The following is a 24,679-nucleotide window of genomic DNA, read 5'->3' on the forward strand; positions in this document are numbered from 1 at the left end:
CGTACGGCAGCAAACGCCGACAAAGGAAGGTTCGCAAACGGTCAGATTGTGATTCGCAACGACGAAGTCGATGTGATATGAGCCACTTTGACGGCGGTCGTTCGGTCTGAAGTGCGCTCAGGAACGAAACGTAACGCTCCGACGTTCGCTGCGAGTCGCCAACATTCTTTCGCGACCATCGTCCCGCCATCGAGCAATTAAATCTCGTTTTCAACGGCGAAGCTGCACTTCCGGCAACGCGTACTCGTTGTCCGAAGGGTGTATTGTCGCCCGAACTTCTCACTCTCTCTCTTTCTCTCTCGCGGAGAATCAAACGATCTTCGCTGCAGATCGCAGGAATCAGTCTCGGAGGCGGGATATCGATTCTCGCCGAAGAGTCCCGAGAGCGACCGAGCGCTCGTGAAAGTGACGTGCGCGAGTAGTAGTTGCACGACGAGCGGTTGTGAGCTAGGCGAGTTTGTCGGTGGTCAGTGGTGGTCATCTCATCGTAGATCGGCTCGCACGGGTTCGCTCTCCCTCGGTCAACCCGGTCGTGCCGAAACAGTTGTCTCCTCGCGGCAAAATCTCTCATCCCTTTTTCCTATCGCGGGGAAGGAAAGATCGATTCCGCCTTCGCTCGTCGGGCCGCGCACGCGGGAGAGACGCGGCGCGATTGACAGTTGGGACACGAGAACGGGGCAAGTGGACCGACTGACACCCAGGTAGATCCTAGTGAACGGACGGACGGACGGACGGACGAATGAACGACAACAACGACGACGACGACAACGGGATCGTAGGTCGCGCGATGATGGGTGATAATGGGCGATGACGGATATGGTGGGCGGTACGATTGGCGTTTCTCGCGACACGGGACACGGGATTGACGGGATTTACGCACGCGACTCCCTTTGATTTGACGACGTCTGTCGCGCGAGCGCTTCTCGCGTCGTGCTGCCCTCGCGATCTCTCGTTATCAGAGTATATTTTCTTTATGCGCGCGAGCCAGCGCTCGATATTTCGTATTCCCTTCGATCCGTGTGACTTCGCCGTTGTACCACGTCGTTGCCCGAATCGCGAATAGAAATCGCGCTCGCGGAGGGATTCCTTATCCTTCGATTTGATTTTTCCATTGCCAGATAAATCCCGTCGCGAAGCCGTCGTCGAGGCGAGGATCGATCATCGTGACCTAACCTAAGCTTAACCTTGAAGGCGTGAACTGTCGCCGTTAATCGCACCGATCGCGAGGAACGCGACAGTTTTACGACGTGATACCGTCTCTAGTATCGCGCAGCGGACGACGATCTCCTCAAAATGGTCACTCCCCAGACTCCAGGTCTGTGAATTTTACCCATCCTTATTCTATCCGCCACGTATTGACATTTGCACGTCTATTGTCAGGCTGGCTGTATGTTGTCATTTGTAATACTTCCTTATCATGCTCGATATCTTTCAGATAAACTTTATCTTGTAGCATTGACAACTTTGCTCAGTATGAATAGGCTTGAATAAAGCCCTGACATAATGCCTTTGCAAATAAATGGATGATTTCATCACAGATTGTAGTAGCTCATCCTTAATATCATGTTTGGTACACAGGAACGGATCCCTGGGTGATCCAGCCTAGAGAAAGAATGAGATATCAAGAACAATTCGACTCGTTGAACCCGATCAATGGAATTGTCACTGGTGAACAGGCAAAGGGATTTCTCCTTAGATCTCAACTTCAGCCTGCCGTTCTTGGACAGATATGGTAAAGACGCTTTAATGATTGTATCTTAATCCTTTGTAAAAGCTAATCTTGCTTTTTATTTATTGTCTTTGTGTCTAGTGTGCTTTTCGTTTCTTTCATAGAGAGTTTATCAATTTTTACCTCATCAATTTATAAAATAGTATTGTATATAAAAAGCGAATAGACAAAAAGCAGGAAGCAAAGAGCACATTGTAAAAGATATTTTCTAATTCTTTGTATATTACAGGGCATTATCGGATACAGATGCAGATGGGAAGATGAATATAAATGAGTTTAGTATCGCATGCAAATTAATCAATTTGAAACTGCGCGGTTTTGAAATTCCCAAAGTACTGCCACCTGTTCTTATACAAAGCTTGAAATCTTTCTCAACAGGTAAGTGAGTCATTTTGTGTGTGTAAGATACATAAAATTACATTGCGAGATATTTTAGGCGATGCAAGCCTGGCTGGATTGCCGAATGGCTCCACTGCTTCAAGTAATGTTAGCTCTCTAGTAAATTTAAGCGGTCATCAACCGATGGTATCTCAAACTGCAGCCAGCACGATACCCACGGCTGGAAATACTCTTATAGGTAATATATTAATAAACATTGACTCATTTTCAAATGTTATTCACTCTTCTCTATCTTTCGATCGACGATTGTCAGGTAGATGCTTATATAAAATCTCGATAAACTAGCAAAAAAAATTTTGATTTATAAGAGGCTCGTAAGAGTATCTGTAAGCACCCACTTCCACTCAGATAATCGCCGCTTATTAGATTCATTCAGATTTATCAAACATGAGTACAATTTGATTACAGCCACTAATATTCAACAAACCTTTATTAATACAATCTCATGTCTCTATCAGTGCTATCATTTTCATAAATTGGACGTATCGTTGTCCATGTTGTTACTTCAGCCATTAAACATTATATCAATTATTTCTTGTCTATGTGTTATTCATAATTCATCATACTACACAGCATTACAACAAAATAGACAGAATGTGGCTCCAAGCACACATGCTACAACTCATATACCGTCTAAGCCACCCGCTCGACCCGCGCCACCTTCTGTGGGTATGTTAATTGTACAGAATGTGTTGTATGAATGTGTTTTATGGACCAGTCTGTTTTCTTTTTCTTAGAGTTTCTGGTCGATCGCTTGACAGTGTTTTAAGTTGAAACGTATTTTCAAACCATTTTATTTGTTGACATTAGTTGTAATATAATGTAAAGCAAACTCTCTAGTTGTTGTACACTTCAAATACACTACACGATTTTGGAATGTCTTTACAAATGTATCTCACATATCTTTGTGTAAAGTATAATATTATACTTTGTGTAAAGTATAATATTATGAAATAACTTTAATTTCTTTAATGAAACAGATGCACAGCTTATATTTTTGATGTCATTTCAGAAATTTATTGTGGCAAAAGCTTTTAAAAGCTTTTTTGATTTAATCTTTGCTTAGATTAAAAATTCTTTTTTTTTTTTAATGTATTTTTATTACACATGTAGGTATGTATTGGACTTTGCAACATTTTTCAGTAAATTTATTACAAAGAAAAGAATGCATCTGCATCTTGATTATATAGCATTATATATCATTTTATAACATTTCAACCAAAAATTATAAAATTGTAAAAATTCTTCAATGCTTGAACATAGAACTAAACGCGACTGCGTTGACAACCTTGAATGTTGTTTTGTAAACGGAAAGATCGTGATATTATTTTGTAATTGTAGAATCAGTTCACTTATTGATATATATATTGCTTTTTATTTATCATTTACACTTGAGGGGTTTATATTTATATCTCACTTGTATACTTGTAATAATATTTGCATTTTGTCATTTTCGACAATATGTCGTTAATAATGCTTTAAACTTTACGCGGCAAAAAAAAAGGAATTGCACCTCCCCTCAGTACTACAACTACTCCCCCCGGTGGTCCCCCGCAAAGACCTGCACCTCCTACAAATATTGGTATGTTCCATGAACCCGATGTTATTTATTGCCAGCATAATTGTCACCAAATCTCGTATTACTCCATTAATGTTAACATGCTATGATGAAAAGATGATTAAAATATATGCACTTGCTCGTGCTTATTCAACTGTCTTTTTTTTAATATTTGTCATATAATGTATTGAAAGAAGTAATAAATGTTACTTGGATTTAAATCTTCAGACATTTTTGCCACACAACTGTTATCTAAAAATAATTGAAAATAATAATCGCGCGGAATTATTTCAGGAAATAATTTTGCGGCAATAACGGGTGGTCCACCACCAAAACCACAACCACCTTCGTTTCCAAATAGTCCTGTAGGAATCTCGCCAATAAAACTTACGACTTCTGGTCCTTCAGTTGTTTCTTCATCTCCACCTATATCTGCCCCTGGAATAGGTAAGAAATAGAAATAAATTTTGCATTAAAGTAGAAAAATGCATAAATTATTAATTTTGTATCTATTTTTATTTAGGTATTCCATCAGTAGCTCCAATTGCTCCTTTAAATACAACTCCTGTACCAATGGCTGCCTTTAATATGGCACAACCAATACCGACACAACCATTAGGCATGGTTAGTGCAGGTATGGTTGCTCCTATGACTGGCATGGTTCCTAGTATGGTACCATCTATTGGATCAATAAACACTGGTATGTACATGCAAAGCAATGGCACGATTGTATTTGTACTTATTAGAATACTAATTTTTTTTAGGTACTGGAGTTGCTTCATCAGTAGCGTTACCTTTAGTATCCTCGACAACTACAAACGGTGCACTGGTCAATGGCGCAATTACACAAACGCCAGTATCTACGAATACACCTTTGAGTACAACAGCACGTCCACCAAGTATAGACAGAGTAGGTTCTGTAGATTCGCAGCACAGTCAGCATTCAGTTAGTTCTCCACAGTCTATGGAATGGGCAGTGCCACATCAGACCAAGTTAAAATATACTCAATTATTTAATACATGGGACAGAACGAGATCTGGTTTTTTATCTGGTCCTCAAGCAAGAAATATCATGGTGCAGTCGCAACTGCCACAATCCATCCTAGCTCAAATATGGTATAGTAACAAAATATTACTATGAGATAGCGTATGAAACATCATTCTTGAATCATATTGTAGAACAAGAGCAAATTTCGAAAATGTATGTGAACAGGGCTTTAGCAGATATGGATTCGGATGGACGTTTAGGCTCTGAAGAATTTGTGCTTGCAATGCATCTTTGCGATATCGCTAAAGCTGGTGAAATCATACCTACGACGCTCCCACTAGAACTTATTCCACCTACATTTAGACGGCAACGTCAAAGTAGTTTAACGCTATCTCAAAATGCAACGGAAAATATCGATCCATTAGCAGGCATGCCACAGGTATAGGTCTAATATAAAAATATCTTTTTGCGCAAAAAGAAACAGAAGGAAAAAGAAAACATTTTTTGCAGACTTCATTCGAAGATAAACGTAAAGAGAACTTTGAGAAAGGTCAAGCGGAATTAGAACGTAGGCGTAAAGCATTATTAGAAATTCAGCGGAAAGAACAGGAAGAACGAGAACGCAAAGAGAGAGAGGAAGCCGAGAAACAGGAAAAAATAAGGTAAGTAGCTTAATAATTAAGAGTAACTAAATGCGAAAACTTTGTATTTTGTGATGCAGATTAGAGCAGGAGAGGCGTAGACAAGCGGAAATCGAGAAACAAATGCAGAGGCAAAAAGAAATCGAACAGGAAAAAGAAGAACAACGAAAACGTGCACAAGAACAGAAAGATGCGGCGCGCAAGTAAATACAATCTTATTAAAAGAAAAATTTGTATCTATGGATTTAAACACCACTGCTTCGTGACATTTAGGGAAATGGAGAGACAACGACAATTGGAGTGGGAACGACAGAAGTCACAAGAATTACAAGCACAGAGACAAAAGGAACAAGATGTTCTTCTTAAATTGAAAGCAAAAAATCAGACTTTGACCATCGAACTTGGAACACTTGTAAGTACATTGGAAGGATACATATTTCGAATAATAACCATTTCTATGATTAATTCTTACATTGTCTTTTCTTTTAGAATGATAAAGTGAAGGAATTGTCACAAAAGATTTGTGACACTCGAGTAGGAGTGTCAGGCGTCAAAACAACTATCGATGGTATGAGATCAACGAGAGACACACAGTTACAAGAGATGGCCGCATTAAAAAATAAACTTCGGGAACAAAATCAAAGATTGCTAGCATTGAGTCAAGAGAAAGCACGTATTGAGGCAAGAAATAAAATCAACGCGGCGCAAGATGCAGCCGGGCAAGAGGCTATTAAAATGGCTTTTGACAATAAACAAATTACTCTTAAGCAAATGAAAGATAAAATAGCAGATTTACAACAGCAGGTTTGATGTTTATCAATTGCGATTTCAACTTCCATACAATATTTTATTAATATTATATTAATATTTCTTTAATCGTACTTTTTAACAGATTGATTCTAAAATGTCTGATATTGAAAATAATAATGGTCAGCTTGAGGATATTAAGACACAAATAAAAAATATAGTAGTGGATTGTAAACAACTTTATGTCACTTTTGATGAAAAGAAGAAGAAAGTAATTGAACTTCGGTCAAGTAGTAATGTCTCAGCTGCTGCTTTTGCCACATCCGCGTGGGGCGATAGTGGTTGGGGAGACGCACCTGTCAGCGATACAGCTTGGCCTGTCAACGAGACTACTGCAAGCTCAGTAAATGAAACTGCTGTCGTTGGTGTCCGCAAATACAGAGCCCTTTACGAATTTGTAGCGCGAAATCAAGACGAAATATCGTTTCAACCTGGTGATATTATATTGGTAGGTATAATATATTTTGAAATAGAATTGCTATTATTGAAGAAAAAATTGATCCAAGAATTAGTTAAATAATGTTTACTTATAGGTACCGCCTGTGCAAAATGCTGAACCAGGTTGGATGGCGGGAGAAATTCGCGGCCATACCGGTTGGTTTCCTGAATCATATGTGGAGCCAGTGGATACTGGTGCAGCTGACTTGGACAACGAACGTACTTTCATACAACAAGACAGTGTAGAGAAGAGAACATTAGAGTTAGTTATTTTCATTTATGTTATTTATTATGAATATGTCATTTTATGTATCACTAATTTGAGCTTTTTATTGTGATTGTGCAGAGGAATAGCGGAAGTTCCCGAGAACGTATCTGATGCGGGATCATTAGGGGGAGAAGCTCCGATAGTGGAAGCTATTATACCTACTTTAGGATTAGGTACATCTTGCAATATACAAGTCACTGCTTTGTTTCCTTATCGACCTACTATGGAGCAACATCTTTCCTTTGAAAAAGGAGAAACTATTAATGTTTCTGAACAACAGGTTACTATTATATTAATTATATGAAGAAGATAATGCGTATACGTTTTGTAAAGCATCTATTTTGTTCAGGACGACTGGTGGTATGGTTCAGCTAGTACTGGAAATAATGGTTGGTTCCCTAAATCATACGTGAAAGAAGTTACGAGTAACAAAGATGCTGGGACTGATGGTCTTAATGAATATTACGTCGCTCTTTACCGATACGAATCTAGCGAGACCGGCGATCTTAGTTTCAATCAAGGAGAAGTTATATTAGTTACGAAGAAAGAAAACGAATGGTGGACCGGTTGTATAGGGAACAAAAGTGGAATCTTTCCGTCTAATTATGTAGAGAAGTGCGCCGCTCCCAGTCAGGTATGTTACAAATTTCATATTACTTGTATTTTGTTTTTGCTAGTTTTAACAATTAATTTATGTGAAAGTTGTAGTTAATTGCTTAATTGTGACAAGAGCACAATTTTTTCTGTTTTTATTAATCTATATTAGAAAGTTTCTTATACGAATTTGTGTAATCACAGGCCGCGTCTACTAACATTCAGTCCCCTGTTGTTGCTGCAACTGCGGAAATAAAGAACGAAGCTAATATCTTGGCGACTGCAGAATCACAAGTGCGTAATAATAATCATTTATTTCAAATTGCATTTGCAATTATATTCTATATTTAATTACACGTGTTGAAATGTTAATGTTATTAACCTGCTATTATTATATTGATATTTGATAATGAGACTAGTAGCAAAGCTTAAATGACATAGAGTGTACGTGTATTTAGCAGGTAGAGAAAACGGCGGAACAGTTAGAAGACGAGAGAGCAGCTGCTGAGGATAGGGCGGAATTACCAGACTTTAGTGCTATGGCAGCTCAGCAGGTAAAAAAAAAACTAATATATTCATATCAATTAAAATTTTTTTTTATTTTAAAAATGTAATTGCTTATTGCTTCTTTTGTGCTACTCACATCCTGATGCAGTATTACAAGGTATTTTATTTACTATATTATATCAGTTTTTATCGTTATGTAAAACCTTTTTTTTTTCGTAAAATTTTTAGAGCTATAAAATTGTTTCAATATATTGAGAGTTTTACTCATAAAAAATTTTTTCTTTCACAGAGGGGAAGAAAACCAGAAATTGTTCAAGTCATTGCACCCTATCAAGCAACAAGTGCAGAACAGTTAGACTTGCAAAGAGGACAATTAATAATGATTCGCAAAAAGACTGACAGCGGTTGGTGGGAAGGAGAACTTCAGGTAGAATAAGTTTCTTTTTTTAATTCTTAATATTATACTTGTTATTATAAGTAATAACTAGCGTATTATTTATTTAGGCACGCGGTAAAAAGAGGCAAGTTGGTTGGTTCCCAGCAACTTATGTTAAACCCTTAACCAGTAGCAGTAATAGAAGTACACCTGTCTCTCATGGATATCAAGATTCTCCAACGGATCCGAATATTGGTAAATAAATCCTGCAATTATTATCTTACAATTTTTTTCAAAACTTATACGTTTAGATTAAACTATAATGTTTAGAATAATTTGCCAGCGTAATAAATCTAAAGTATAAATATTTTCTTTTATTTATAGAACGCGTTATGGCTCTGTATCCTTATCAAGCACAAAACGAGGATGAATTAAGTTTCGAAAAGGGTGACGTTATTTCGGTACTTGCTAAGGAAGAAGCGTCATGGTGGAGAGGTGAATTGAATGGTGTATCTGGCGTTTTTCCAAGCAACTACGTATCACCTATGTGTAAGTATTTCTTTTGTACGTGATTGCCGAAATTAAATCTCAGGATCACCTTATGCCTTTTAACATCACAAATCGTACAGTGTGAACAGAGAAGAAAATTATGTACTATAATGCTAACTGATATTAAATTTCTATACATACTGACTGCACGCGTATAAAGAGAGAGTGATTGAATTAACTAATAAGAGATAGAATAAAAATATAGAAATGCGAAATATATAACTTCTGGCTACGGATAGGCGGACGATCATCAGATATAACAAGTTCCAATTAAAACAATTATTTATTTGTATCTTTTATCATTATTGTTGTCATTTTCATTATCAACATTTGTCAGTATTATTTTCGTTATCAACATTATCATTATCATTACCGTTGTCATCGTAGTTATGAATATTGTTATTATTATTGTATTATTTTATTATTTTAGCTTCCACCTTCATTTATTTTGCACTTGTTTACAATAATTTGCAGAATAAGTAAAGATGGAGTGCGTTATTGCAATTATTATCAAATATATACTTAATGTTAGAATTATAAGTTAATAGTTTATAAGAGAGTAAAGCTAAAAAGTATGTAGCGTAGTTCTTACATTTTCTTCTAGATTAATATATATTGTTATGAACAGAGTGTTAATAGAGAAAGAGAAAACAGCAGAAATTTTTTATAAGCTCAATGTAGATTAATATATCGAAGAATATATTTTTTCTCCATCAGTTATAAATCTTGTCTGAGTTAATGATATCATTGGAAAGCTCTTTTTTTATGTAAGTATTTGTATAAAAATGCGTTTGATTATCCTCTAAAGCCCGCTTGCACTTTGTGATGATTAGCATTATTCTCATTCTAATGCATATGCGTTGTATATGGCACTGGTTACTGGTATATCACAAGCATAAAGAGATCGCTCACACACTTATTGCCTATGATTTACATGAAATGAAAATAGATACAGATGCGACAAATCAGACATCATTATCAGTTTATGAAACCGCCTGCTTGTCTACCTAGCATGTCTGCCCATTCGTTCGTCCGTCCATCTCTCCGTCAGAGGTAGCCGTTTCCTTGATAAACGATTAACATTAACAATAACAATTAACAACTGATTGTGATTGTGCTAGCTTGCAATTTTATTTACACATAATGTAGATTATAATTTGTAATCTATACACATTTTTTAAATATTCTACAATTGTTATGGTTTTCCAACTTGGAATAAAATTAACAAGAACATTTTCTAAATAGAATTTTTGTCCGATTAATAAATTTAAAGATCGCTGTTTTATGTGCATTTAATTGCAAAAAGTTTTTGACAAAAATTTTTATGAGAGAGAGAGATGGGAATTTTATTTTATATATACATATATATAGCGAACATTATATATCTCTATGCTTCTATTACTCTCGAATGACAATTTTAATATATTAAAATTAGAAGAGATGCTTTGAAAACAGCTGCCTCAATTTTTTCTATTATTAGTCTATAATACGTGCATTTTGTAACCTTCTTTTTATTAATTATCTTTCGCTTTTGCTTAACACGCAGCATAAAGGGTAGCCGAGCAGCAGAACAGCATTGCTGATTAAAATTAAAGCACCTGAAGTGTAATAAGAACAATAGCAGCTCCTACATTCGGCATGGCGTGCTACGACAAGTCAGAAGTCTCATCGTTGGAGACACTATGAATGAAAACAGAGAGAAAAATTAAAAAAAGTGAGGTGTTGGGACGAAAAACAAAAATAAGATGAGGAGGGAAAGGACTGTGTGTGTGTGAGAGAAAAAGGAAAAACGAAAAAGAAAAAAATTAATACGAGAAGGGCAGGGAGAAAGACTCAGGGTTGGCTCTTCGTCTATATAAATATAGTCTACTTATACATATTATACAAGCCTTTCCCTCTGGTGCGGGGTTGCACTCATTCCTTCATTAATGTTATCATTCGAATTGTTAATATGAGTCACGATATATTAGCCTTTTAACCGTTTTACATCTTCAAATGAATTTCCATCCGAATACTATATTTGTTGCATAGAAACAATGCGCGCATGTTCAATCGTTAAATCGTTTCATTAGTATTACGACCACCTGATATATCTGCACCAACACCAAAGGTCTACCTCAGTTCTCTATCTATGCTGACGTACAATTAAGAAATAATAATATTAAATTCTTAGCTTATTCACGTTAGAAATATATTTAATATTATGTCACGGTACGAATACTATTGTTACTTAATGTTTAAGTAATTTATTAAGTTCATATTGGATGCATACTGCATCTCGTGATGTCCACGTTCATGTGCAGCTTGACATATTGAGCTCGATTTTCCAATTACGTTTAAGAACTTTATTTTAAGAAACTTGGTCTATAAAATATGTCAAATTGTAAGTTAAAAAAAGTGCTTTTCGAAAAAGATAGAAACAAGTGCTTTCAGTAATCGCTTCCTTGTCTTTTTTACCTTCGGAACATTTTGGTGGTCGATCAAAATTTTAGAAGATTTTATTTCGATTATCCCTTAGGAATTAAGATCGTTATGTGTTTTTGTTATTTCCTCTGTCTGTAGTGTAATGCCTGCGTTGAACAGTTGTGTGAAATAGAAATGGTCGTACTAAAAAGCAACAACAGTTGCGTTATACCTTTGTCTTTTGTCAACATTATTATATGGTGCGCATCGTTAGAAATCACGGTTGTCTCACGCTGAGGCCTAGAAGATATGTAAAGGACGTGTGTGACGATCTCTCGAGCGAGCAGCCAGTGATTAGCTGCTACAATAAGAAGCGATATAAAAGGAGAAGGAGCCCAGAAATATCTCGCACAATTGTATTCGACGCCTGACGTGGCTTGTTGCATATAGAAAATTGGCAAACTGCGCAAAAGTATTGTATTCATTCGCGTAAAAATTTCACGGGAAAAGAAGAAAAGCATTACACAGCTTATTCACTATAAATTTGTTATAATTTATCACTTATGATCGTTCGATTTTTAGTCGCTTATCCCGCACGCGAGTGATGAGTACTATATTGCTGTAAATAACAAAGAAGATTAAGGATAATGTGCTCCTTCTTCACAGCCTTTTACGATAGAGCCTAAATAAATTAGCACTTGTACGTGAACAATAATTACCGAGGATCACTAATAATGAACTGTAAGTAAACGATAGTATTGACCACATGATTCAATAAGTGATGTTATTGTAAATCAGGTTTTTTTTCATTGAATCGCATTCCTATATGTGTATTAATCGACTGGCTGTTCATTTTCTGGATTGTAACCGAAAGTCGGCGTCTTATTCGTGTGATGTATTGTACTATTAGTCCGTTAACATACAGTGCTTCGTTACAAAGAATTTATTATATTGAAAGATATATTCAAATGTTTATTGTTTTCGAGAAAAAGAAAGAAGACCCTTGAGAGCTGCATTAGAGCCTACATTTTGCACCGAGTTCGGCGTATACATACGCGTACACGCAATTACGAAGCTTTGATACAACACTGACAATTTAACGTTCGATGAACGTTTTTACAAATATTCGCAAAAATATGGTCGGTCTGGCTTCCTTAGAGACTCCTTGAGACTCCAACCATAATGTCATTTAGAAAAACCGAAGACGGATACAGTTGATTCGACGAAAAATCAAGCGCACAACGTATTTATTCATTGCAAGAACTTTTATGCGTTCTATGTAACCCTCCATGACAAAAGCGAGTAAATACGTTATGTCACAGTGGCAATAATTGTGTGCTTAATAATTAGATATTCCAGACAAATCAGTCCAGCATGACGTTATTCAGATGGGGTGACGGGATGTCTAAAGCAAGTTGTGTAACTGGTTACCCTTAGTCGATGTAGCCATGTAGTGCGTTATACTCCTAAGATTGTTACTATTTGCAAGTTGTTTGTTTATTCTAATATCGAATCTCATCAGAAGTTTCACTATAGGATACGGTGTAATCTGGCGTGTAGTGGAGAATGTTGTAACAAGTATGAACAATTCTGTGTGACTACGAATCTTGTTCACACTTTATATACATATATATATATATATATATAGAAATATTATATTGTGTTTCCACACATATGTACGCCGATGTTCTTATACATATGTAAACATATCCATATGTGCATATACAGATACGTTCGCATCTCACCGCTGATCGAAATAAAATATCTGTCTGTTGTAAAATTATTCTTGTGCAAATCGTGTGTCACTTGGCATTATTGCAACGACACATTCTTGGCTTACCAATATTACTTGAACATATATTTTCTCTCTTTTTCGCAATGTACAGCAATAATGTGATAGAAAATTTTTTTTTTCAGATCATGTTCATTATTTACGAGAATAATCATAATTTTCCGCTTTAAAACAAAAATTTAATTCACAAAAAATAGATAATACAAGTTACAAAAGCATATTTAAATGATTTTTAATGATTTTACACGGAGGAAATTTTTTTTGTATATATTTTATGTGTAGCGAATGAATTGATGATTGATACAATGATGTATCACGATCCCATGGAAAGAAAACGTCAGGAACATATCAAAGAGCTAATTGTGACTGAACAAGCTTATATAGAAGACATGAGACTAGTTCATGAGGTATTTCTTTCTATTTTCTTTTTAAATTCGCTTCATTTATATTTGCTCATGTAATTCATGTATATGTGAAGGATATCGTGGCGTATGGTTCTTCTTCCTTCATCTAAAGATTTTTTACATTAATCTAAAGTAAATTTTTCCTCCAACAAGTATTGTATTTGAAAAGTTATTTTTTCAGGATAAATGACTGAAAATCAAACATTGTCCATCGTCATAAAATCTTATTCTTGAATTTTTAATTTCAACAAGATTTTAATTCGAATTTTAACATCATGCATGTGTGCAAGAGAGAAGAAAATTGATTTAAAAAAAACGCACGACTCTAAATTTATTAGAAGTTCGATAAAAGTGAAAGAAAAGTCGGAAAATTTACATATAACATATGTATCTTTCGTATTTTAGGTATTTGAGAAACCGTTACTCGAAAGTTTAGTTTTAAGTGTCGATGAGATAGAAAGGATATTTATCAATTGGAGAGATATTATCGCATGTAACGATAATTTCTTGAGGTAACCAAAGTTGATATGACAAAATGTACTTTTTATCGATGTGAAAATTACTAAAAGAACACAAATAAATCTCTTGCAGGACTTTAAGGATACGAAGAGATAACAGTTATAACGGAGTAGTCCGAATGATAGGCGATATATTGTGTGAAAATGTAAGTGTAATCTCTCTTAGATGTGTATCACACGGAACAAATTATTGAAACCTACATATGATGTATGTATTTTGCAGATACCTAGAATGTCGGCTTACATAAGATTTTGCAGCTGCCAAATATCTGCCGCGACGTATCTACAGTATTTGACGGAAACTTCGCCGGAATTCGTTCAGGTCGCTCAGGCATGTCAGCAAGATCCGCGAACGAAAGGGATGCCGCTAAGTTCATTTTTAATTAAGCCGATGCAAAGAATAACGAAATATCCACTCATCATTAACAAGGTCTGCTTTTATCTGTAAATAATTATAATGTACACATACCGTAGTGTATATGTATAACAAGTAGCAATTACAGATTTTAGAATATACGCCGATTGATCATCCTGATAGACAGTATCTGCAGGAAGCATTGGCCAAATCCGAGGAATTTTGTACACAGGTAAAAATAATTAAGTATAACGCAAAATAACATAATATACATCTCACAAAAAAGGAGATAATTTAGATTTATTTATCTAACGTTGAACGTCACATAGGTAAACGAAGGAGTTAGAGAAAAAGAAAATAGCGACAGACTGGAATGGCTACAAACTCACGTTATATGTGACGGCCTTGAAGAGCAGCTTATCTTTAATTCCTTGACGAACTCCCTAGGACCCCGAAAACTGTTACATTTTGGTATACTTCATAAGGTAACAAATATTTCTTTAGGAATGAGAACTTTTGAATAACCGCATGATTTTATTATTATTACAATTTTGTTACAGTCAAAAAGTGGTAAAGAACTCGTCGGTTTCCTTACAAATGACTTCCTGCTGTTCGTTCAACCACTGAAATTCTCCTTGAATTGTCAACAATTCTCATTCGAACGTAACGAGCATCAAAAGTTCAAGATGTACAGAAAAGTATGTGCTCAAACTTTAGAGAAGAATATTTACAAATCAAAGTTTCTCATGGAATTACAATGCCATTATGAAAAAAAAAACGAACTTTTCTTTCATAGCCGATATTCCTCAATGAATTGTCTTTGTTCGGAGAAAACGATGGAAATAGTAGTCTGAGTGGAAGTGACGCAGCGGACAATTCATCGAAAACTTTAAGACTGAAAGATCAAAAAAAACCGATAATATTATTAGCACCGTCTGCAAATGAATGTTCATTGTGGTCGAAACGTATTTTAGAAGCACGCAGGAAATTTCTGGAGAACGAGAAGAATTGTCTGCAAAGACAGCGATCAAGTGAGTAAACGTAGTCGTATTTCAATTGCTTCAAACGCAAATTGCTTTCATATGTAATTTTTAAGCATATGTTTATATATTAGTGAACATCGACATCGAGCTTGTACGTTTATTTAATTATGCTATTTAAAAAATTCAATATTCAATAATAATCCATGGTTTATGTGGGTAAACAGAACAGGCGCAATTTGGGGCGTGTGGCAGAATACTCGTCACTGTTCTCGAAGGCTTCAACTTGAAAGCTCTGTCCGGTAAGGATTCAATGGTTTAAGGTTGCTTGTTACTGCACCTTGTGTCTTTCTCAGTGTAATTTGATATGCTTTTTAATGCTTGACGCTTTTTTATATAAATAGTGTATGTGTATGGGTATAGGTAATGTCTATCGGAAGAAGCGGCATTAGTAACAAATCAAATCAGAAAACATTTCGTGCATCAATTCTAAGGTTACATTGCATGCAACGCTTTACTATTAACAGAAATCTGCCATGGTGTTATAGTTCGCAGAAGACTTCCACAAGGTAGGCTGGCGCTAATAGTTGTGGAGGCTGAAGATCTTGCCATTGGCATGAAAGGTAGAGTATCGAGAACCTATCCTTTTTAAAATAATTTTGTATAATTTTTTCCGTATTTGTTGTGGAATGTTGACTCGTGAATTAATTTTTATTATGCTTGTTGCTCTGATAACTTTCTTATCTTTCTATTATGTGTATAATTTTTCCCCTATTTCTCGGTTATCTTTTATGTTGTAAGTTATGCTTCTTATCCATGTATTTCTAATGCGAATTAAAAGACAATAATGTTCTCTCGATATAAAGTTAAATTTAAAATTAAATGTACGTTTTGGCGAATGAAACTGCAAAAGCGTAAATGCATGACACAAAATTGGCTACTTATTTCAAGAGGGATATTATTTATAAGCTATGAGAAACAATTATTAAAATATCTCAATTTCATAAAAAAGATTAAGCTTTTAGATTCGGCTGAAAAACCGAACGAATAAGAGTAAGTACGCTTTGAGATGCCTTGAGAACTGTAATTGTAGCACAAAAGCAAGATTATTAACACTTACTAAGGCTACTAAAAAAAAAAAAAAAATGCACATTAGATGCGCAGAATTTGCTGTCACAGCAGAAGACTGCTCATACAAGAATTTTTTTTCTTTTCTAGGAAAGTGTAATACATTCTGCAAAGTGTCTATGGGCTCTCAAGAAGAAAGAACAGGTGTTGTATCCGGAAGTGATTGTCCTTTGTGGGATGCGTCAATGCAATTCCAAGTAAAAGATTTGCTCGAGGATACCCTTTGCATCACCGTGTTTGATAAAGGATACTATAGTCCTGATGGTAAATCTTTAATCATCTTCGTTATGGAAATCGAATTTTACCTGATTACACATCAACAATTAATTCTCTAAATCGCTAACTTGTAACTTTTTTATGTTGAATATTGTGCAGAGTTCCTTGGTCGCGCTGAAATCAGAGTGGCTGACATCATGAGAGACAGTAAGAATTCCTGCGGGCCAATCCAAAAGAGAATCAAATTGCATGAGGTCGAAAGCGGCGACGTCGTTCTCAAACTTGACCTTCGACTATTTGGGTAAGATGGGTAGTATGAAAGCTTCCAAAAATACGCATTTATATAAAAATTTATATAAGACTTATATAAGACTGTATAATGAAGTTTACAATAGAAAAGATCGCAAGAGAGAAAAAATGCCAAAAATTAATTTTTCCTATCTCCTTTCCTTTTATAAAATGCTGAATAATTTTTAGACAATTTAATTTTCTACACTTGTATGAGAAACTTTTTTTACATAAAATATATTGAATACATTATATAGATAATACATGATTTGACCAAAAGTATTACAAAATTTTTAAAAATTGATGTAAATGTAAGAAATTATGTGAAGAAGTATAAAGTTTAATTTTTGGATTTTTTCAATAAGAATACTTAATGAATATAATATACAATTGTACAAAAACATTGCAAAAGTATTGCCTGTAAAAAAAACTTATATTAATATTTTTATTCAACGTTTCGATACTTTTTCGATACGTTCATACTTAATGATATGTGCGTCAATATTTTCTACGTATTTCAATACTTAGCTGATGTTAATGCTGCCACAAGGCAAAACTTAACAAATGCTAATCATTTAAATGCAATAAATTAAGTATTATTTTATATCGCGACGTTCTTACATATTAAGTGGAGTGAAAATGGAGTACAGTCTTCTACCGTTTGAGTTGGCTCTACCACGAAGTATCTTTTCATCGAGTAGCGCACAGAGACATTCGCTCTTCATTCTCTACGCGCGTACGTTTCGCTTTCGTTTGCGCTTTCGCTAACGTTTTCGTTTACGCGTATACGCGAGAAGAGTAATAACTAAGTACGAGAGCGAAATGTCCGAGAGCAAGACTCAAGAGAAAAGAAGCGAAATGTAGTGTATCCAGTATTTTTAAAGTTATCCTTTATCAGGTACAGGCAGCAGTTTTCTGGCGTGCCTGGGCATGTTTATCTCAGTGTCTGTATCGGCGACGTGATGCTCCATGTCCTCGGTAGGAAACTCATAGAGCGGCTTAAACCCACCGAAGAGCTGCGGCTTAAAATTATCGGCGTCAAACTCGTTCTTCTCGGTCTGCGTATCGTTCTCCGAATCTGCAGGTTTCGCCTCATCGCTGTCGTTATCCGATTTTCTTTCCGCTCCAACGGGTGGTTCGACGACAACGACGCTCCAGCCGTTTTTACTAGGTGTCTCGGCGCTCATACTGGCGACGAAAGGAGCCATGAAATTTTGTGGTGCCGGTGCTGAGCTGGAGGAACTGGAGGGTTGCTGTGAAGGCAGCAGCACCGTCTGCTTCGCGTCGACATTCGTAGCAGCATTGTCATCGTTATTAAGATCTTCGTCGAGATGATGTGCCGGATATGGTGCGTGCGTCGGCGTGTAAACGTAAGCGATCGGCGTCGAGGTAGACGTCGATGCGGTCGATGTAGAGCTCGATGACGACGTCGCGATCGACGCCGTACGATGCAGCGTCACGGAAATTGCCGCCTCGTTCTTCTTTCGATAGGGCAAGAAATCCTGCAAATACGGTATCACGTTCACCGCATCGTTCTTCTCATTCTCTCGCTCGTTTGCGATCGCGGAAGCTTCCTGCTGCTGCTGCTGCTGCTGCTGCTGCAGCTGCTGTCGCTGCTCGCTAGGTATCAATACGGGCGTCTCCTTCACGCCAATGACAGGAAAGACGGACGATGGGTCGGGTCGTTCTAGCGGATATGGAAAGTCCAGGGTGACAGGCCTGTTGTTGTAGACGGTGTGTGTATCATCCTGTTCATTCTGAAGCAGCGTGTCAGGCGGTAGCGGTCGTTGAGGACCTCGCGTACCCACGACGACACTACCATCCTTTTCGTTGGAATCGTCTGAATGTATGTTGACCGCGGTGTTGACCGGATACACGACATACACAGGCTGCTCCGGTATTTCCGACGGATCGTGATTATCCGATTTTCTGCGTTCCGCTTCGTGCGCGAGTACGGATTCCACAGATTGTGCGGGAGAACCCTCGTCATCATCATCACTGAATTCACCGTGATGCTGTATCATCTGCAGTGTCGCGACGCGTGGTGGGTCCGCTGTTCTACGCTTTGGAAAGAGCGGCGGTCTCGGCGGTGTCATCGGTGGTTCCTCTGGATATCTTTCAGAGCTCTCGCTCTCGCGTTCGTCCGCGATCTCGCTCTTACCTCGGTCCACCTTCCTACTTTCGCCTTCTTCAACACCACCACTGCCGCCACCGTTGCTGTGAACGAACAGTCTGTTCGACGGAGCGGACTGTTCTTCCGGGCTTCCGCGCGATATAGTCGGTATCCCGTGCGGAGGACGAAGTCTTCGTATCGTTGGTTCCGTTTCATGAGGCAGGACGACGTTGTCCTTCGAAGTCGACGTGTGAGCCAATCTGACCGCATGGATCGGGGGTGGCGGTGGATTCAACCGCTGAAGATACGCCGGTGGCGGCGGCGGCGGCAAAGGTCTTCGTGACGGATGAGCTGGCAATGACTGTCTAATTCTCGTAGGTACACTTTGCCCAGCCGGCATCGTCCCTATTACATCTGGGCCGCGATGACCGTGCGACGCTTTCGCATTAGGACGGAATTGTGGCAGGATGTTGGGTAGCTTCGCGTCTGGCGAATAGGGACGTTTTCTCACGTCCAACGGAGATACCGGCAGTCCTCCTGAGTGTGGCTTATTACGCGGCGGCAAGGGTAATCTCTGCGGTCTCGAGTGATTCGGTCTTGACGTATCGAATTGGTAATGATAGTAGTAGGACGGCAGCCTGGAATTTTCTGCGGGCGGTACCAGATCTTCGGCCAGCTGTGGCAGATCTCCGATGATATCGTCCGTGGGACTATTGAGCTTCGTTTTATTCGTCATTGTCGACGACGTTGTCGTCAACATCGTCTTGGGGGGTAATTCACGAATGGTGCCGTCCGCCTCGTTTATAATCACGATGTGCTCCTCCGTTAAGGTATCCTTGCTCTTCGTTTCGTCGTCCGGGAAAATAACGTAGCTGGAATCTTTTTCTTTGCTTGGATTCTTCGTATCGTCAACTATCGTACCTGTGGCAGCAACAAGGGGATTCGGAGGTCTCGTTAGGTCGAGTTCGTTGTTGCCTTTCAAAAGACTGGAAGTGGGCGGCCACCACTTTTGCGTAACGCGATCAGAATTCGGTTCGGTAACGGAAACGAGCGAATGCTCGTGTTTAACTTCTTTCACGGGATCGTGTGGATCGTTGTAGAGCGGCCAGAACAGAGCGTCAGTCTCGGAACCGCCGTAAGGATTTTCTCCGACGGCTGTGCCAACCGAGTAATAACCACCTTCGACATTCTGGCGATTTCCCAGAACGAAGGACACGGTATCTTGATCCGGCGGTATCACGATGTTGCTCGTGCTCTCTATCACGACTCCCCCTCCCGTTCCGTCTAGTTCCGACTTGATTATTGGACTCGGTCTATATCCGTGACTGATTATGCTATCGTAACGCTCCGCTAGACCCGGTCTTCGATCGTTGATCAAAGACGAAGAAACAACCGGATGTTGCATCGTTGGAAATTGCAGTGGTTTATTCGCGGGTACCTCTTTTTGACTCGTGGACATTGTCGAAGACACGGTTCGCGTAGGAGCAATCGTAGTCGACGTCGTGGTTTCTGGCGTCGATGCATCGGTGGTAACCATCGTGGTAGTGATCATCGTGGTAGTCGTCGTTGGTGTTGCTGTGCTGGAAGTGGTCGTAAACGGTGCCGATGTAACAATTTCCTTTAATAAATCTCCGAAGGGTAAAAAGTAATCGTTCTCCTCGCTGTTGCCGTCACCCTCGCCGTCCGACTCGTAAGCGTCGTAAGATTCTTTATATTCTTCGTTTTGCGCCGATGGTTTTGTTTCAGGTTTCACGTGAGATACAACGAAATTGTTGAGATTCGGTTGGTCCTTGTAATGAGTGGCGACCTGTGCCTTCTCCGTCGTTCCGTCGCTCGGATTCCGATGAAATCCCGCGTGACCAGAAGCGTGCAGCTTTTCTATCGGCAGAAAATTCTTCTCGTTTTCGATCTCCGTACGATCGATCGAGTGAAATGCGAACGAAGTACTGGGCGGCTTCCACGTGGTTACAACGGGTGCTTTGGTCGAGGTAGAAAGCGTAGTATGCGATGAGTTCGTCGTGATCGGTGATGCGGAAGTTGTAGTCGTCGATGGACTCGTGGTGCTTGTCCATTTCGCCTTAAGATCGTTGACAGTCGTAGTCCTGTACGTACTCGTTTTTGTTATCGGTGGATACGGATTCTTGACGGGACGTACAAACAAATCGTTCTCCGAATGATAAGGTCTATGATTATATGTGCTATAGCTGTTGGCGCCGCTCTGCACCTTCGTATTCGCATACGAGCTCGAGATCAACGGGTACTTGTCGTTTCCGTATTTGTCCGAGGAATAATGGACAGGCAAATTGAGGAAATCGTGAAAGTTAGGCGTGTACGTATTGATCTCGTTCGGGCGAACGTCGTGGCCGTCCTTATTCTTATCCCGTTCCACGTATGCACTCTTTTCTCCACCCCCGTTGTCACTGTCTTCGCTCTCTTCTCGCTCGCGATAACGACCGGTATAGTTGAGAGCTACGACAGGCGGTGCCTTCTCGAAGTCGATCTTACCGGTTATCGGATCCTTCTCCAGAGAGAACGGTTTGCCGCCGTTGAAGGCGAAAGGATACGGGATATGGTAACGTGGAACGTCACCATCGTCGGTTGAAGTCTCAGCGCCAGCGGCAGCGACAGCGGCAACGGTGCTCTCCGCCGCTGTAAGATCCAGGTCAAGGTCGTCCAGACGTGTCTTACGTCCTGATGTGGAGGAGCTCTCGATCTTGCCGGATCGGGTCTTTGACCCGGCATTGTTGTCCAAATGACCGCCCATCAGATACTCGCCTGACACGCATGTCAGAAGGGCGAGAAGCGTCCACAGGCGTCTCCGCATCTCTCACATATGACACCTGGAAAATATCACTTATGATCAATCCGATAGCATCATAAATAGTTCCGTTGCATTGTATATATACTATCTGTGTACAATGCAATATCTAGCTTTCCTTTTCATGAATTTTTTCATTTTCTCACGCCAGCATTCCGCACTGCCGGTATTTATACGAGAATTCTTATCTCAATTTCAAATGCGGGTGTCTTGTTTCACACACAGCCAAAGAAATGCATTAAAAAAAAATTAAGTTAACGTCAACGTACGACCCACATCCAGTAAGATTGAACATTACGATATAATTAAATCTATTTGTGTCACACGTATACACGCGTCTACTTATGCAAGATTGCATGCAGTGCAATTAAATTAGTTTAGCATACATGATAATCAGATATGCCTGAGTACTCTGGAAATATTACTGTAAACGCATCATCTTACGCCGTAGTAATACTAAATGATACGCTAATTATAAATGTAAGGCCGTTGCTCCGGACAAGTTCCGTTTGACTGATGCCGATCGCTTCATGACACAAATAGTAAATGTATTCACGATTTTGAGAGAATTTGTCTTCGGGACAAATGTAAATTTTGCACATTGACATAGGCATTCCAATATTTGTAACGTATAGGACTAGCAGACTATATTACGTCAAGTGGAATTCCGTTTCAATGTATAACGGGTTTTAACAGCCTCCTCCTTTCCCATCTCTTCCGGCATCGCACCGTCTCTTTCTTTTCTCTTTTTACATGTTTTTCGTACAGATTCGTTTTGTTTCTTCCTACATGATGTCCTACAGTTTTGACAAGCCTGACTTTAATATCCAGGTCGAATAACGTTGACATGTATTCGCCTGTTAAAATTGTCTAACGCCGTTCACCATTCATAACACGGACTGTAACGTCCGTGGTTGTGACCCGGTGTCTCGGTATTTCCTGACACAGTGAATGGGACGCGCCAGGTGATGTTGGTCAGTGTGACCTACTTTGTTCCCTGCTTTGCCCCCGAATTGTATAATTTCAGTTTCGAACGCGGAGCCTCGCGAATCACATTTTACGCGCGCGATCATCTCGCCCTAGATTTAAAATGACTTGTTCAAAAGGGATGTATTGTACGTGTAAATCTCAAGAATGCCAATTGGTAACTATTTTTTTAAATGATCTATTTCGTCTTACGATCTGGTTAAGGATGTTAATTTTAATTCAGACAATTAGCAATTATTTACTAATGTATTAACTAAAGATTATTAATTAATGATTTTGTTAGTTTTGTATTTAGCTTTATACCCGGCCTTAACCATGAATATACTACATCGAAAAATGCTGTATTATTAATTTTATAAATATGACAAATAAGTTTTCGCAAAAAATCAGCATTTGTTATACCTCAGTTATGTAGAAAAACAGTGGGGCGCCGATAGAGGCTCCCTTTGGTTTCTCGTGATTCCTGGTACCTCTGCGATCATTCACTGATTCATCTGCACACGATTTTCAATTAACACAGTTGATCGAATGTAACAATCGCATGTAACAATTTCGCGCTGATTCCAAAGTCGAAAAATCGTTGCTTCTATGGAAGCAATCTCAGCGCACGTCCAGGACGAAAAATCAGAGCCGCGGGAAACTGGCAGGAACGTAACCCTGGAAGAAGGTCGTATGACGACTGAACAGCCTTGTCGTCAGGACGGTAGGAGGAAGACGAAGAGGTGGCGGGAGGACACGCGGTGGAGGAAGATCTCGCTCCAAATGACCCGAAGAGTAGGAGAACGCCGCAACCGTCCGCGAGGCAAGGAAGAAACGAGGAAGCGGATGATTACGGAGAGACGATAGCTAAAACCCGGCATGGTATCCAATAAGATAAAAGGACAATGGAAATTTGTATTTACTTGAGAAACGCGTAAAAAAATGGATGTCGCGCGGAGGACAATGCGACCGGATGCTCCTCATTTAAAATACACTTTCCATCAAACGTTTTTACGAAGCTTCGTCTGTTAAGAGCTACGAATTAAATTGATAATAAACCGTTATTAATTATATAATAGAATAATCGAGACTCCGCCGCGGGCAGATATAAATGTATATAAAAATAGCGTGAGAGTAAAATATTTTAGTTAAAATATAAAAATAGTTATAATAGAAAAATATTTTGTTAAACTCGGCGACATTTTTTGTAATGTAATTTCGGATATTAATGACAATTGATTTTCAGCAATTTTTAGTAGCAACGAAAAATCGTCTCTAATGAAGGAGGCGTAAGAAGGACGCGCACGCTATCGCGATCATATCTCCGCTAATATTACCGTAACATGGGACATCATCGTGTAGGTGTTCGCTCGCTATTGCTGCTGCTGCTGCTGCTGTTGCTGTTGAAGGATACAGTCAGGGGCGGAGAAACGGTACGTAGAACAGTTAGACGACGACCCACATCGAGCGGAGCGGCCTCACAGCGACCGGCGTACCAGTTTCTTCGACCTTGCACCACAACCAGGCGCCACAAACGGTCTTCTAAAATTTTATGAGAACATCGATAAATATGTCTTTTCTGAAGAGTAGTAAAATCGATTTGTCTTCGATTGTCGCGGATTCGTTCCAGCAATTTAACATCGATCTTACTTTGCGAAAGTTAAAGATCATAAAATAAAGGATAATGTCTAGACATATTAAACGCGGATCACAGTCAATTTTCGCAATCATTTTGTCAGCAATTGATCAAACAAAAAAAACTTCAGATAAAAACAAAATTTGTAAATATTTTTTTCAAACAGAACGTGACACATCACATGTCAATTTGCTAAGCATACACGATA

At 38.7% G+C, this 24,679-nt stretch overlaps 2 protein-coding genes across 16 annotated transcripts; one reads left to right on the top strand and one right to left on the bottom strand.

The window, feature by feature from the left end:
- Window positions 1-57: 57 nt before the first annotated feature.
- Window positions 58-17,077, top strand: LOC105195763 (intersectin-1). 13 transcript variants are annotated; one of them, XM_026133622.2, is made up of 37 exons: window positions 58-701; window positions 1,119-1,315; window positions 1,579-1,732; window positions 1,959-2,107; window positions 2,166-2,306; window positions 2,702-2,797; window positions 3,633-3,710; window positions 3,981-4,133; window positions 4,210-4,386; window positions 4,451-4,802; window positions 4,900-5,113; window positions 5,185-5,336; window positions 5,396-5,518; window positions 5,589-5,727; window positions 5,805-6,119; window positions 6,208-6,570; window positions 6,656-6,822; window positions 6,907-7,108; window positions 7,178-7,462; window positions 7,627-7,716; window positions 7,881-7,976; window positions 8,078-8,086; window positions 8,219-8,356; window positions 8,434-8,560; window positions 8,690-8,854; window positions 13,332-13,456; window positions 13,859-13,965; window positions 14,045-14,117; window positions 14,195-14,401; window positions 14,475-14,558; window positions 14,656-14,811; window positions 14,887-15,024; window positions 15,123-15,357; window positions 15,534-15,608; window positions 15,855-15,929; window positions 16,525-16,698; window positions 16,810-17,077. In XM_026133622.2, exons 2-37 carry the CDS (start codon window positions 1,294-1,296, stop codon window positions 16,953-16,955), a joined length of 5,502 nt encoding a protein of 1,833 aa, XP_025989407.2. In that variant the 5' UTR covers window positions 58-701; window positions 1,119-1,293; the 3' UTR covers window positions 16,956-17,077. The 13 variants fall into 13 exon arrangements, with proteins under 13 accessions (XP_025989407.2, XP_039303847.1, XP_039303846.1 ...); XM_039447913.1 differs by having other exon boundaries at window positions 58-505; XM_039447912.1 differs by having other exon boundaries at window positions 58-466.
- A 144-nt stretch (window positions 17,078-17,221) lies between these two features.
- Window positions 17,222-24,555, bottom strand: LOC105195762. 3 transcript variants are annotated; one of them, XM_011161341.3, is made up of 3 exons: window positions 24,173-24,555; window positions 23,259-23,513; window positions 17,222-21,891 (listed from the first exon to the last, which is right to left on the bottom strand). In XM_011161341.3, exon 3 carries the CDS (start codon window positions 21,873-21,875, stop codon window positions 17,823-17,825), a length of 4,053 nt encoding a protein of 1,350 aa, XP_011159643.2. In that variant the 5' UTR covers window positions 21,876-21,891; window positions 23,259-23,513; window positions 24,173-24,555; the 3' UTR covers window positions 17,222-17,822. The 3 variants fall into 3 exon arrangements, with proteins under 3 accessions (XP_011159643.2, XP_039303852.1, XP_039303850.1); XM_039447918.1 differs by lacking the exon at window positions 23,259-23,513; XM_039447916.1 differs by having other exon boundaries at window positions 23,259-24,555.
- Between the last annotated feature and the right edge of the window lie 124 nt (window positions 24,556-24,679).

The sequence above is a fragment of the Solenopsis invicta genome, chromosome 4 (genome assembly GCF_016802725.1).
Source record: "Solenopsis invicta isolate M01_SB chromosome 4, UNIL_Sinv_3.0, whole genome shotgun sequence".
Lineage (NCBI taxonomy): Eukaryota > Metazoa > Arthropoda > Insecta > Hymenoptera > Formicidae > Solenopsis > Solenopsis invicta.

What these genes read in the sequence shown, in the direction of transcription:
- LOC105195762 (XM_039447918.1), bottom strand. Translation starts at nt 21,875, where the DNA reads ATGCGGAGACGCCTGTGGACGCTTCTCGCCCTTCTGACATGCGTGTCA.
- LOC105195763 (XM_026133622.2), top strand. Translation starts at nt 1,294, where the DNA reads ATGGTCACTCCCCAGACTCCAG. An exon ending in ACCCGCGCCACCTTCTGTGG is followed by an intron (nt 2,798 to 3,632) that starts GTATGTTAATTG and finishes GCAAAAAAAAAG; the next exon opens with GAATTGCACCTCCCCTCAGT. An exon ending in TATTGGATCAATAAACACTG is followed by an intron (nt 4,387 to 4,450) that starts GTATGTACATGC and finishes AATTTTTTTTAG; the next exon opens with GTACTGGAGTTGCTTCATCA.